This window comes from Mauremys reevesii, linkage group 5 (assembly GCF_016161935.1).
Source record: "Mauremys reevesii isolate NIE-2019 linkage group 5, ASM1616193v1, whole genome shotgun sequence".
Classification (NCBI taxonomy): domain Eukaryota; kingdom Metazoa; phylum Chordata; order Testudines; family Geoemydidae; genus Mauremys; species Mauremys reevesii.
Window position 1 is genome coordinate 17381572 of NC_052627.1, and position 13874 is coordinate 17395445.

Sequence of the window (13874 nt, forward strand, 5' to 3'; positions counted from 1 at the left end):
TGGGGGGAAAAATGTGTCGTCATTGAACCGTCAATCCCGCCCTCCCTCTCTTCCTTGAAAGCGCCGGCGGGAAATCTGTTCGCGCCCTTCTCTGGTCGGTTACAGCGCGGACGCCACAGCACTGCGAGCATGGAGCCCGCTGCGATCATCGCTGCACTTATGGCCGTTGTCAACTCCTCGCACGTTATCGTCCACCTCTTCCACAGTCAGATGCTGAGAAACCGGGCGAGGAGGCTCCGGCAGCACGGTGAGGAGAGTGGCGCAGACCTCTCACAAAGCAGGGTACGCCGGGCAGTGGAGATCATGGTGGCAATGGGTCAAGTTCATGGTGTGGAGCAGCGATTCTGGGCCCGGGAAACAAGCACAGACTGGTGGGACCGCATAGTGCTGCAGGTCTGGGATGACACAGAGTGGCTGCGAAACTTCAGGATGCGTAAGGACACTTTCCTTGAACTGTGTGACTTGCTGTCCCCTGCCCTGAAGCGCCAGGACACAAGGATGCGAGCAGCCCTGACTGTGCAGAAGCGAGTGGCCATAGCCCTCTGGAAACTTGCCACGCCAGACAGCTACCGGTCAGTAGCGAACCACTTTGGCGTGGGCAAATCTACCGTGGGGATTGCTGTCATTCAAGTAGCCCACGCAATCGTTGAGCAACTGCTCTCAAAGGTAGTGACTGTCGGAAATGTCCAGGTCATCATAGATGGCTTCGCCGCGATGGGATTCCCAAACTGCGGTGGGGCTATAGATGGGACTCACATCCCTATCCTGGCACCAGCCCACCAGGCCAGCGAGTACATTAACCGAAAGGGCTACTTTTCAATGGTGCTGCAAGCTGTGGTGGACCATAGGGGACGTTTTACCAACATCAACGTCGGGTGGGCGGGCAAGGTTCATGGCGCGTGTGTTCAGGAACTCTGGTCTGTTTAGACGCCTCCAGGCAGGCACTTTCTTCCCGGACCACAAAATAACGGTTGGGGATGTGCAGATGCCTACAGTGATCCTCGGGGACCCGGCCTACCCGCTAATGCCCTGGCTCATGAAGCCCTATACAGGCGCCTTGGACACTGAAAAGGAACTCTTCAACTACCGGCTGAGCAAGTGCAGAATGGTGGTGGAGTGTGCTTTCGGACGTCTCAAGGGAGATGGCGGACCTTACTGACTCGCTCGGACATCAGCGAAAAGAATATCCCGTAGTTATTGCTGCTTGCTGTGTGCTCCACAATCTCTGTGAGAGCAAGGGCGAGACCTTTTGGCGCTTGGGAGGTTGAGGCAAATCGCCTGGCTGCTGTTTATGATCAGCCAGACACCCGTGCTGAGAGAATATCCCAGCGGGAAGCGATATGCATCAGGGAGGCTTTGAAAGCGAGTTTCCTCGCAGAGCAGGGTAACCTGTGACTGTCCACTTGATGTTAAGAGAGCCTGATCATAAACCAAGTTTTCCCCACTTCCCAAGGACGTTTTAAAACTAAGGACATGTTTTAGTAATTAATAATAAATCTTTCGTTGACTTTGCATTTCTGTTTCTTCGTTGAAACATGGAAGCATTCTGTGCTGGTTAAGGTGTGCACTGATGGGTGGGTTTGCAGGAAGGGGCGAGGGGTGCCGTCCTTGGATAGGGGTTACCATGACGGCTGTGGGTTTGGGCGTTGGAAGGGGTGAGGGGTGTGGGGGAAGGGTGAGTATCTGCCCCTGGATGAGGTCTCTTTTTGGGGCTCGGGGCACCGGGGAGGATCGTGACTACGGTCCAAATGCATGTGAAGGAAGCCTGCCTTTACATTCGGGGATGTCAGGCACCAGGACCCTACACATCAAGGAAAGACCCGGGGCAGCATACACCACACAGACTGTCCCTGGTGCCTAGTGACTGCAGTCTGTGTGTGCCCTGCAGTTGACCCTGCCCCCAAGTCTGTACCCTGGTAATGTGGGCTATGCACTGTAATTAAAAATCCCCCCCCCCCACAAAGTCTTCTGACACGAGAAGCGTGGAAACAGAGAGTAACAACAAACCGCTTTTAATAATGTTATAAAAAGTGGGGGTTTTAAACTTGGAATTGGGACTGGGTGATCATGTAATTGAAGAACTTCTACAAATTTACAGATCGAGAGGTGTCTAGTACAATAGCGCTCTGCTGCGGTGCAGTGAAAGTTCTCACGGCCCCTACCGCCCCTCCTTCTTGTCACTTTGGGTGAGGGGACAGGACTTCTTGGCGTTGGAGGGTTGCAGATGCACTGCAGGGGGGCTCTCTCCTCCTGCCTGTGGTCTTGCAGAACATCTACAAGGCGCCGGAGCGTGTCCGTTTGCTCCCTCATTAGACCAAGCAGCGTTTGAGTCGCCTGCTGGTCTTCCTGCCGCCACCTATCCTCCCGTTCCAGGTGTGTGCGATGCTGCTGACACAGGCTCTCCCTCGACTGTCTCTGCTCTGCCGCCTCCGCTCTGGAGCTGGCCATCAGTTCCTGGAACATGTCGTCCCTTGTCTTTTTCTTTCGGCGTCTAATCTGAGCCAGCCTCTGCGAGGGGGATGGCGGGGCAGTCCGTGAAGGAGCGAAGCTGTGTGATGCGAAAAAGTAGGTGATTTTCGTTGAACAAATACATGTTTGCCAACAGTAAACACAGTCTAGTCATTTTCAGTTAAGAAGACCAAACAGGAACCAAGTCTCAGGAGATCTCGGAACTAGTCCGAGATTTGAATACGCTCTCATTGGCGGCGCGATTGCACTGGATAGCGCATGCGAGGAGAGACAGCTGCATCCCTCGTGCACAAAGTCCTGGTAAGCCTTACAGTACAGACTGCTTATCAGATAGTGCTTAGCTGTGCTCTCCTGCCGGAGGCAATGTGCAAAGCAGAAAAGATGAGCGTTATGCGGCATCTCCCGCCAGTGACCGCCAAAGACCCCTGTATGCTTTTCCTCTGAGGCCTGCAACACGTGGCTGTTAAGCGAGGGTCATTCTTATGCAAAGTAAAACTCTGTTAAGCGAGGTCATTCTTATGCAAAGTAAAACTCTGTTAGCGAGGTCATTCTTATGCAAAGTAAAAGTCTACCATGCACAATAGTAACAGTACACTAATTCCACTAATTAGATGCAGCACTTCCACAACGACATCACCCTGAGGCGTGTCAGGCGCACACAGAGAGAGCGGATGTTAATAGAAGCCCTGCACAGACCAGGACCCTACGCTGCCATGCTCGTAGAGGCGATGGTCCCCCTCTACCTGAGGATGGCATGGCGCGGAAGAGTGTGCTTCAACGGAGCACCCAATAAAGCACCTCTCCCAAGAAACCTCTTGCTGAGGCTTTTCCAGCTGCTCTCTGAGAGCTGGGTTGAAATATCCCCAGAGGACTAATGCTCCATTGCTGTTTGTGTAGACCTGCTGTTTGTTTAGTTTCATATTTAAAAATGTTTATATAGTATTTCTATTTTTATATAAATCCCTGTTTCTTAAAAAATAAATGTTTCCCTGTTTGTAGCACTTACCGCCTGATCCTTCCCCTGATTCCGAGTCCTGGTTAACGGGCGGGGACGGTTGGTAGGGGATCTCTGTGAGGGTGATGAAGAGATCCTGGCTGTCAGGGAAAGCGGGAGTGGGTTCGATGTCGCCTGCGCCGTCCTCTAAAGACCCTTCCTCATCTTCCCCATCGGCGAACAGGGAGGAACTGTCCCGGTACACTATTCCGTCCTCGGAGTCCACCGTCACTGGTGGGGCACTGGTGGCAGACCCACCTAGAATGGCATGCAGTGCCTCGTAGAAGCGGCATGTCTGGGGCTGGGCTCCGGGCGTCCGTTTGCGCTCTGACTTTTGATACCCTTGTCTTAGGTCCTTCACTTTCACGCGGCACTGCATCGCATCCCGGCTGTATCCTTTGTCTTTCATGGCTTTAGAGACCTTCTCGAAGGTCTTGGCGTTCCGCTTGTTGGAGCGCAGCTCCGAGCACAGACTCCTCGCCCCACACAGCGATCAGATCCTGGACTTCCCGGTCACTCCATGCTGGGGACCTCTTTCTATTCTGGGATTGCCCGGACTCCTCTGCTGGAGAGCTCTGCATCGTTGCAGGTGCTGCGGAGCTCGCCCCGATGTGCAACCAGAACGTCAGATTCAAACCGCCCAGACAGGAAAATGAATTCAAATTTTCGCGGGTCATTTCCTGTGTGGCTGGCCAGAGAATCCAAGCTCGGAATGCTGTCCAGAGCGTCAACAGAGTGGTGAACTGTGGGATAGCTCCCGGAGCTGCTAAGTTCGATTAGCATCCACACCAAGCCTAATTCGAGCTAGCAAGTGCGAATTTAGCGTTACTCCACCTGCCGGGGTGGAGTACCAAATTCGAACTAAAGAGCCCTCTAGTTCGAATTAAATGGCTTCCTGGTGTGGACGGTTGAGCGGTTAGTTCGAATTAACGCTGATAAATTCGAATTAAAGTCCTAGTGTAGACCAGGCCTTAGAGTCTATCCCTTCTTTTCCTGCATCTCTTGTTTTAGAGTAGCATTGGCCTCCTCTCTATCATTCCATGTCTGGAGCCAACTTTTGTCCTCAGTTACACCTAGGCAACCCTATGTGCTTCACTGGGCTTGCACGGATATAAATGAGGGTAGAATTTGGCCCAGTGTCACCAGTGCTGGTGCAAAAGCCCACTTCTCTGCAGCTCCTCCCATCTGGAACATCCATCTTTCCTGTATTTCTCAGCCTCGTTACCTCTCCATCTCATTTCAAATCTCAGCTGAAAACATCTTTTCTCCTTTGTCTGCACCCTTTTCTATCTGACTTTGTCTGCTATTATTTATCTAGTTCTGTGATGGTTACATAACTTTGTAAAGTGTTTTGAAATCTGTACAAAACAAATATACTATATACAATCGAGTTACGCAGGAGTTCCCCATTTTGAGCCATAGTTGAAGGCTATTTAAATTGCTGCGTGTATTATTTTCTTTCATGCTGGAAGAGGAATGGGTTATAACCCTGTAAACAATGTTCTTCTGAAATGAATTGACAATATTCTTCTGATCTTGATTGCGCTTTTTTAAACTTTACATCTGAGCCCTTGGACTGTAGATTGAATGTGACAAACACACCCATGCTTTGGTTCCTCTCAAAACCAACATGAAGTAAGCTGGGCAATAATTTGTTTGGGTTTGTACAGAACAGATCTAGGATGATGGTTTCTTTGAAGTGCTTCCCATGAAAGATGGTTGCATATGAATAGCAACTGTACAAAATATCAAATTATACACATTTTAAAATGAGTGCATTGGTTTGTTAGACAGTCAAAAATGCATACCTAAAAAATGTGTTGGGTTGCATTGAAAGTGGGCCATTGATCTAATGTCCTGCAGCTGGAGAACATCTGTAACAAATAACCAGATATTTTATTTCTACGTGAAAGATACTTGCACTCAGAGTGCTACACCAAGTAACATCTTTTGTTCATTTATAATTTTTTAAAAATGTAAACACTGCAGAAATATGTACTGTGTATTTGTATGTTGCATGATATAGTGTACGTGCATCCCCAGCAACTATCTGTCTGTCCATCTGTAGAGAGAGATTTTTCAAAAGCACTTAACATTGGCCTAAATCTACTGCCACTGAAATCAAAAGGAGTTTTACCATTGGTTTCAATCTGAACAAAGTTAAGCCAATGCTGCATGCTTTCTACAACTGGGCTCTGTTTGATCAGTTGATTACACAAGTGTGCCTTTTCTTTTACCTAAAGTCAACCTATATGAAATGATGGTAAGTTGGTGGTATTTATTCACTAGCTCTTGGACTTTAATCTGCATTCAAGAAACCACATACGTAACCTGGGCAGAGTTGGTAGGTTCCATATTTCAGGGAAGCAAGGAGGAAATACATGTAACTCTCATGGTTTATTTTTTGTCTGTCCTGACAGTTGGGTTAACTATAATACTTTGTGTTTCAGGCTTACCCAGGAGACAGCACAACTCGGACACCTATTGAGACAGATCTCTACCTCCAAGTAGTCATCTATGACCATATCCTCAGAAGAAAGACCTAAACACCAGCTCATTGGCTCTTCCTTCAAGCATCTGTTTACCAACTTTTATTCTAGCTGTAAGAGAAATAAATCAGTTTGAAGAGATCTCTACCATGTGTGAAACTGGTCTTCCAGTGGAATGGGGTGGTGATGTTTGGTCTGGGTTAGGGTCAGTTTGTGACAGGCTGTTTCAGGGATGCTGAGTGGAAGGATACGCTGCTCCACCATGCCCCTGGACAGAAGTGGGGTTCCATGCACTCCCCAGATCATAAGTACTGCCCTTTCCTAGTGCCCTTGGGGCACATGACACTGCAAAGGCAGTTGGAGTGAAGAGGTGAGGTCATGGCCCCAACTTCTTCCCATTTCACAGAAGCCAGCAGACCTGGCTGTCTACATGGGGGAGCATGCTGCCCCCCTTAAGCAGGATAGTAGCAAGAATATTACCATGTGTAGTGGAGGTTCAGATTCCTGCCTGCAGCTCCCCTTGGACAGTGTGGCTCCCCTACACAGAGCTGTGCCTCTGTGGCACAATTGATCCCCGAGTGACCACTTCTGAGGTCCCCTCCCGCCCCAGGACTCATCCAGGGAGATCGCACTACAGAAGATAACAATGGGTGTGAAGAAATGTGCACTGCTCCTGTGGCTGCGAGTGTCTCCTAGAGCACCACTTTCCTTCCTGCTCTCACAGTGGCTCCACTACAGCTGGCCACATCAGCAACTCTCTGATACAAGGCTGTACGTTCGGGCAGCAGCCCAAGGCCCCAAGCTACTCTCCTTTGTCCCTGCAGCACTCAGCTAAGCTGCCAGTGCACGTACGATCCAGACTTTGGAGCTATCAATAGATACCTCCATCCCAAGCACTTTGTAGCCATCTGCTGAGGGGAAGCACCAAACTATACAGCAAAAGGAGCAAGTAGAAAGCAAAGAAAAAGAATAGTTATAGAGAAAGAAAAAACAGATGAGAAGCAAACAGAAGAAACAGAAGCAGAAAAATCCTATGGCCTGTATTATGCAAAGAAGTCAGACTGGATTATCAAAATGGGGTTTTCTGGCCTTAAAATCTATGGCTTTATTAAAAGGACAGGTAAGGGAAAATAGACAAGAACAAATATTATTTCAGCTGGGCTGGGGCTTACCATGAGCTGGGGACTTATTCGTCAATCCATCACAAGCATGATGCCTTTGGGCAAGGCTGAGAACCTCTCCCTTAGCAGTTTGTATTCAAAAAGGCCTTTACTGAGTGGAAGAGGCAGTGTTCCAGCAGTTACAAAGTGGAAGTTTGTTCGTTCTTCAAAGCTGCAATAATTTGAGAGACTTACAAGACAGTGTTCTTTCCAATAAAATTGTCAATGTTATGAAGTTCTGCCATTTCCAGATACAATAAAACATTTTATGATAACAGCTTGTTTTTATATAGAGGGCTTCATCCCAAAGCACTATACAAACTTCACAAGCAGATATACAAACTGTATGCTGGGGTCGCTTCATTTAGCACTGAAATGCAGCCAGTCTTGGGTGAAACCTATCTGTGCACAGCAACTTCACACAATCTCTTAGATATACTGCCGCAGTATAGTTCAGATAAGCCTCATACATAAAAAACTTAAGGCCTTGTGGAATATTGTTAGTATCGTATTTAAGATTTTATTCCCAAGTTGCTGGGGTTTTTTTTTCAATATTTATCACAAGTGAAGTAGATGTTTTTATGCTGTGTATTTTAATCATCCAAATATAAAATCTTTTGATGAATTTTAGCTGGTATGAAAGTTTTGCAAAATGATATTACTGGGCTATTGCTAATTTTACAATAAAAATCTGTGGTCTATGTGACAGATGTTGCAACTCCATGCAATACTTTTGGAGACCATATTATATTAAATGTATGTATCACTATGGACCAGAGGTTGTATGCAGCTCCAGGGGGAGGGTTACCACAATTCTTTCATGAATCAAAAATGGTGGGAGGTGATTAAGGTGAATCTTCTAGGTGTTAAACACCTCCAGACAGATGGGAGGTTTATATATACTGATTCAAATTGGATTTTTCACTGCCAAACAGATAAAGAAAGGGCTTTTGATATAAAAATGCTGCATTTAAATAGACTTAGGGACTTCTTTCTGATCCAGCAAATGGACGGGACCTCCTGTCCAATGGGACCCCCAACCCTTGCAGGTTTGAAAGATTTTGCCCCACAAAGGCTCCATAAGACTAAGGAGTGACTCCTGGTATCTTTAATGCATGTTTAAATCTGTTTATTGTTTTTATTATGTTTTCTCTATAATGCTTTTACCGTAAGCATAAAGGTGCCTGCTTAGAAAGAGCTATGTGGACACTGGTAACAGTAGCGCAGCTGGTGGGGAGCAGGGGGGAGCAGCTGCTCCCACTGAGTGGAAAAGTGGCGCCTTTTTAATTTTTACTCATCCGGCAGCGCTCCAGGTCTTTGGCGGTGCTTCGGCGGCGGGTCCTTCAACTGCTTCGGGTCCGCTCTGGGTCTTCGGCGGCACTTTGGCGGCGAGTCGGGGGGGTTCTTTTTCTTTTTTTCTTCTTTTTTCTTTGTGGCGGATGGCATCTTTTTTTGTGTGTTCACTCCCCCTGCTGCTAAAACCAGGCTTCACCACTGACTGGCAATACACTGTTCATAGTCCTTGTAGAGAGAGAGCAAAGCATGAGTGCTGGCCATTAGGCAGACTGGCTTGCTGGGGAAATCACAGTGTAAGATATGGACTGTGCAGCCTTTAAAGGAAGTGGGACAAGGATCCCTGCCCAGAGACAGGTGGTGGTTGGAGACCTGAGACCTGACTGGGCATGCCTGGAGTGGACCCCAGAGGGGAGAATACAGATGCAGTTCTCCTGAAACTGTTACAGCCTGATTCTTCACTCACTCATTCTGGTGTAAAGTACGGGTATCCCACTGAGTTACACTAATGTAAGATACTGATACTGTCTCCATTGAAAGCCGGAGAAGAGGAAACCCCAACACTAAAGGCTGGTGGATAGGACATTTCTGAGAAAGAAAATGAACAAGTGTGATTGAATTTTTCATACTTCTGAAGCTATGAATTTTAATTATTCTTTCTAGGTCTAATCAGATCTTAAAGTTATAAAAATCTAAGGTGGGAAACAGCCCCTGGAACGTGGAGGAAATTATGAATGGGGTGGGGGGAGAGAGAGATGAAATAAAAGTAAATAGAATTAAACTTCCAAAGTTGTGGAAATAATTTCTTCAAGGTGAATTCAGCTTTCACTAACCTTTGTCCCATAAATCAACACTTTTGATGTTGGTAAATTACAGCAAGATTAGGAGAACACCATGTCTGTGCCTGCAGGGGGAAAGAAGGAAATTTGGATTCAAATGGGCTTTAAATTACAGCCTGTACATATTAATGTGATGATCAGTGAATGTACTAATGAATGAGCAATAGTTGACTTGTGTGTCTTTACAGGCGTACAACTGAGATGCTTGTAAAATATAAACAGCCTCATCTTCTGAAGTTGGCACTCACCTCCTAGGAAATACTGATTTTGTGCAGTTTCTAATTTGAAATAAGATTCAGATGAAATGTTTAACAACAACAGCATAAAACTAAATGCAATTAAGAGCAGAATATTACTGAATCTACAAAATCTCTGGCAGCCCAGTAAACCAGTCAAAATGACCAATCATGGAGAAGTCTCTGCATTTACCACAGCCCGTGGGCCAATCAAATGGTTGTTAAAAAAGCTGATAACCTTACTGTCCTGCATGCAATCAAATTAAAAAGTTAGAACCAGGATGATACATACTAAAGCAAAATCTGAAGTGATTATAACTTAGTTCGATGGCAAGGCTGAGTTTTAAGGTGTCTCCATGGGAGTTGAAAATCTAGCCTCTATTCTGGGTGGGGATCACTTGAAAATCTGTCCATGAGCATTTTGGAAAATCTGGCCCCACATTTCATACAGTCTGGTTAATTTCCCCTAACCACCAATATGTTCCTTATGGCTACTTCAACATTTGAAATACTTTCAAATTATTACCTTCCCCCTGTGACTGATGAGTTTTCCCAATATCATGTCATTGTGCTGCCCTGGCTAGATACATAGCAAGACCAATATGCCAAACATGGTAATCAAGGGAATAGATTTTTCAAGAAATAACCGTATGAAAACTCCCTGAATGTCTCTCCTGCACTCTTGACTTTTTAGCAGCGATGAATACAAACGATCCACTCTGACCATGACAGTTACATAAGACAGGGCAAGTGTATATTCAGTACAACTGCACTAGAGTTTACATTAAGAGTTATTGGGGGGGGGAAATTGTGAATGTATATTACAAGAACAGTGGATCTATACAATTGTAATTTTATGCCCGTGGCTTTTTTGTGTAAAGCATATTTAAACTGGTTCCAGGTAGCTAAGGTCTATAAATATTATTCTGTGTACATTATGTATTCTGCTCTTGTACTTTATCCCTAGAAATTGATACTCTTGTTTTTATGCAGAATTTGATATAAACCGCAAAACTGCATGGACCTTGGACCTAGTCATAGTTTTTACAAAATTTTTTGTTTTTTAACAATATTTTGAACCTCAAATAAGGCAATTTCTTCCTGGTTAACATCGCCATTCTTCTCCCTACTTACCTTGCCTGCCCTTCTCTGATACACTACATAAACTGAGCCACAAGAGCTGGAAACCTGTAGGACGCCAGTTTCAACTGAGGCCTGGTCTACACTAAGCGTTTAAACCGGTTTTAGGAGCGTAAAACCGATTTAACCCCACACCCGTCCACACTGAGAGGCCCTTTATATCGATATAAAGGGCTCTTTATATCGATATAAAGGGCTCTTTAAATCGATTTCTGTACTCCTCCCTAACGAGAGGAGTAGCGCTAGTATCGGAATTACCATATCGGATTAGGGTTAGTGTGGCCGCAGATCGACGGTATTGGCCTCCGGGTGGTATCCCACAGTGCACCACTGACCGCTCTGGACAGCAATCTGAACTCGGATGCAGTGGCCAGGTAGACAGGAAAAGCCCCGCGAACTTTTGAATATTTCCTGTTTGCCCAGCGTGGAGCTCCGATCAGCACGTGTGGCGATGCAGTTAAAAATCAAAATAAAGAAAGAGCTCCAGCATGGACCATGCAGATGTGATTGCTGTAAGGGCAGGCAAATCTGTTCTATCAGCGCTCAGTTACAGAAGACGAAATTCAAAATCATTTTTAAAAAATCTCCAGACAGACGCCATAGCAGGGGCTCAGCGCACTGCTGCGTGACAAGCATAACGGAAAGCCAAAGAATCAAATGGACGCTCATGGACTGGAGGACTCAAGCTATCCCACAGTTCCTGCAGTCTCCAAAAAGCATTTGCATTCTTGGCTGAGCTCCAAATGCTTCTAGGGTCAAACACAGTGTCCGCGGTGGGTCAGGGCATAACTCGGCAATTTATGCACCCCCCACCCACCCCCAGAAGTGAAAGGGAAAACAATCCTCTCTTGACTCTTTTACATGTCACCCTATCTTTACTGAATGCTGCAGATAGACGCGATGCTGCAGCACTCAACACCAACATCCTTGCTCCCCCCCCTGCCATGGGTGGCTGATGGTACAATATGGCTGATATCCATCGTCATCATCATCCTATTGGCACATGGGGCAGTGCAAAAGGACTGGTAACCATGCTGACTAGCATCAGTGAGGTCGATCAAGGGCGCCTGCTCCTAATTTTTTCTGATAGATGGTGCAGTATGGCTGCTAACCGTCTTCATCATAGCAACAGAGGGCTGAGCTCCATCAGCCCCCACCCTTCATGTGTAAAGAAAAGATTCAATTGCCCTTGGACTAGCAGCGGGATGCTGGGCTCCTCTCCTCCACACTCCTTACTGTCCTGTCTGGACTATCATAGCAGCTGGAGGCTGCCTTCCACTCATTTCTCACTAGCAAGTCACTGTGTCTTATTCCTGCATTCTTTATTACTTCATCACACAAGTGGGGGGACACTGCTACGGTAGCCCAGGAAGGCTGGGGGAAGAACGGAATCAACAGGTGGGGTTGTTGCAGGAGCACCTCCTGTGAATAGCATATAGCTCATAATTTCTGCGGGATCTGACAGAGCAGCTGTGCTCTCTGGCTCTATGATACAGTGGTTCTCTAGTACACTTGCCCATATTCTAGGCAGGACTGATTCTATTTTTAGATACCAAAAAGGAGGGATTGACTCAGGGAGTCATTCCCAATTTTGGCTTTTGCATACTTGGCTGATCTCAGCCAGGGGCACTTATGACAGCAGCAAATGGTGCAGTGCAAAAGGACTGGTAACCATGATCATCTTATTACCAATTTATGGTATAGTAGATGGTACAGTATGGCTGGTAACCATCTCTGCTGTCATGCAAAAGCAAAAGCATGCTGCTGTGCAGCGCTGCTGAATCGCCTCTGTCAGCGGCATCTAGTACACATACGGTGACAGTCACGAAAGGCAAAACAGGCTCCATGGTTGCCATGCTATGGCATCTGCCAGGGCAATCCAGGGAAAAAAGGCGCGAAATGCTTGTCTGCCGTTGCTTTCCCGGAGGAAGGAGTGACTGACGACATTTACCCAGAACCACCCGCGACAATGATTTTTGCCCCATCAGGCACTGGGATCTCAACCCGGAAATTCCAAGGGGCGGGGGAGGCTGCGGGAACTATGGGATAGCTACAGAATAGCTACCCACAGTGCAACGCTCCAGAAATCGACGCTAGCCTCGGACCATGGACGCACACCACCGATTTAATGTGTTTAGTGTGGCCGCGCGCACTCAATTTTATACAATCTGTTTTGCTAAACCGGTTTATGTAAATTCGGAATAATCCCGTAGTGTAGACGTACCCTGAAAATAAAGATCTGGGATGATCTTGGCAAACCACTTGGTCTCCTTCCCCCAGAAACATAGCCCATTCCCCTCGCAGATGGGACAACAGTGCCTGCCTCAGAGTATTTAAGTGCCCCATAGCATTACTGTAGCTTGATTCACTTCTAAACTGATGCCACCTGCTACATAACCTCCCTTAAAGAATGTAGGGTCCTTACTCAATCTTTACCCGTCAGCTGCCATATGTTTTATACCTCTTGCTACCTTCACCTTCTGAATTTTAAGTACAAAAGAAAATTAATGGATTGAAACGATCCACAACTTAGTGTTTATGGACATAGAAAGGATGGCGGGAAAGGAGGAAATAAGACTGTATAACAGAGTGGGTTTAAAAATAATATACTAGACGTTGAGGTACAAAATTCCTTTCTGATGTTTTTACATGTATGCACTTACTGTGCATGAATCAAAAAATCTCCCTAGCATGTCTCACTAAGGTTAGACTCATCCACCTTTTTCTTTTGTTTTTGGCTGTCTTTTCTGTTTATCACACTGGAAGCTTTTCCCTGGTTGTGGTTTCTGATTCTTTCCTAGGGCACAAGTACATTCTGGCCCTGGTTTTCAGGTACACTAGGTCCCCTTACACTAGCAGAGGGACGTTAGTGTATCTGAGAATCACGCCCTTTGTTTTTGGTAATAACGATATTACTTTCCCACTGTAGTAATAGAGACCTAAACAGCACTAATATTGTTGAAGTTTCAATCTCCATAACTGGCAGGTTTCCTGCCAATATAATGATCCAGTCCAACACCGATAATCAAACAGCCCTGAACAGTGGCAGAAGTTAGGACCCAGATTCAAACGTAACAGCTACATAGTAAAGCATTTGCTGGGGAAACAGAACAGCACTTTCTGCACTCAGATGCACAACTACAGCAGCAGCCTCACAAACCAAGCCACGTCCCATGAAGTTGAACAAAGGAAACAGAGAAAAAGAGATGCAAGAGACAGTGTCCTGTGCCATATTAAGAACTAGCCCCACCCAG

General features: G+C 46.3%; 1 protein-coding gene across 3 annotated transcripts in view; it reads left to right on the top strand.

Moving 5' to 3' along the window:
• Positions 1 to 7389, top strand: part of CFAP299 (cilia and flagella associated protein 299) — a 418010-nt gene extending 410621 nt beyond the window's left edge. For all 3 annotated transcript variants that reach the window (XM_039542287.1, XM_039542285.1, XM_039542286.1), the window contains one exon: positions 5914 to 7389. In XM_039542287.1, the coding sequence (XP_039398221.1) occupies positions 5914 to 6009 (96 nt within the window). In that variant the 3' untranslated portion in view covers positions 6010 to 7389. The remainder of the gene's footprint in view (positions 1 to 5913) is intronic.
• Positions 7390 to 13874: the final 6485 nt, after the last annotated feature.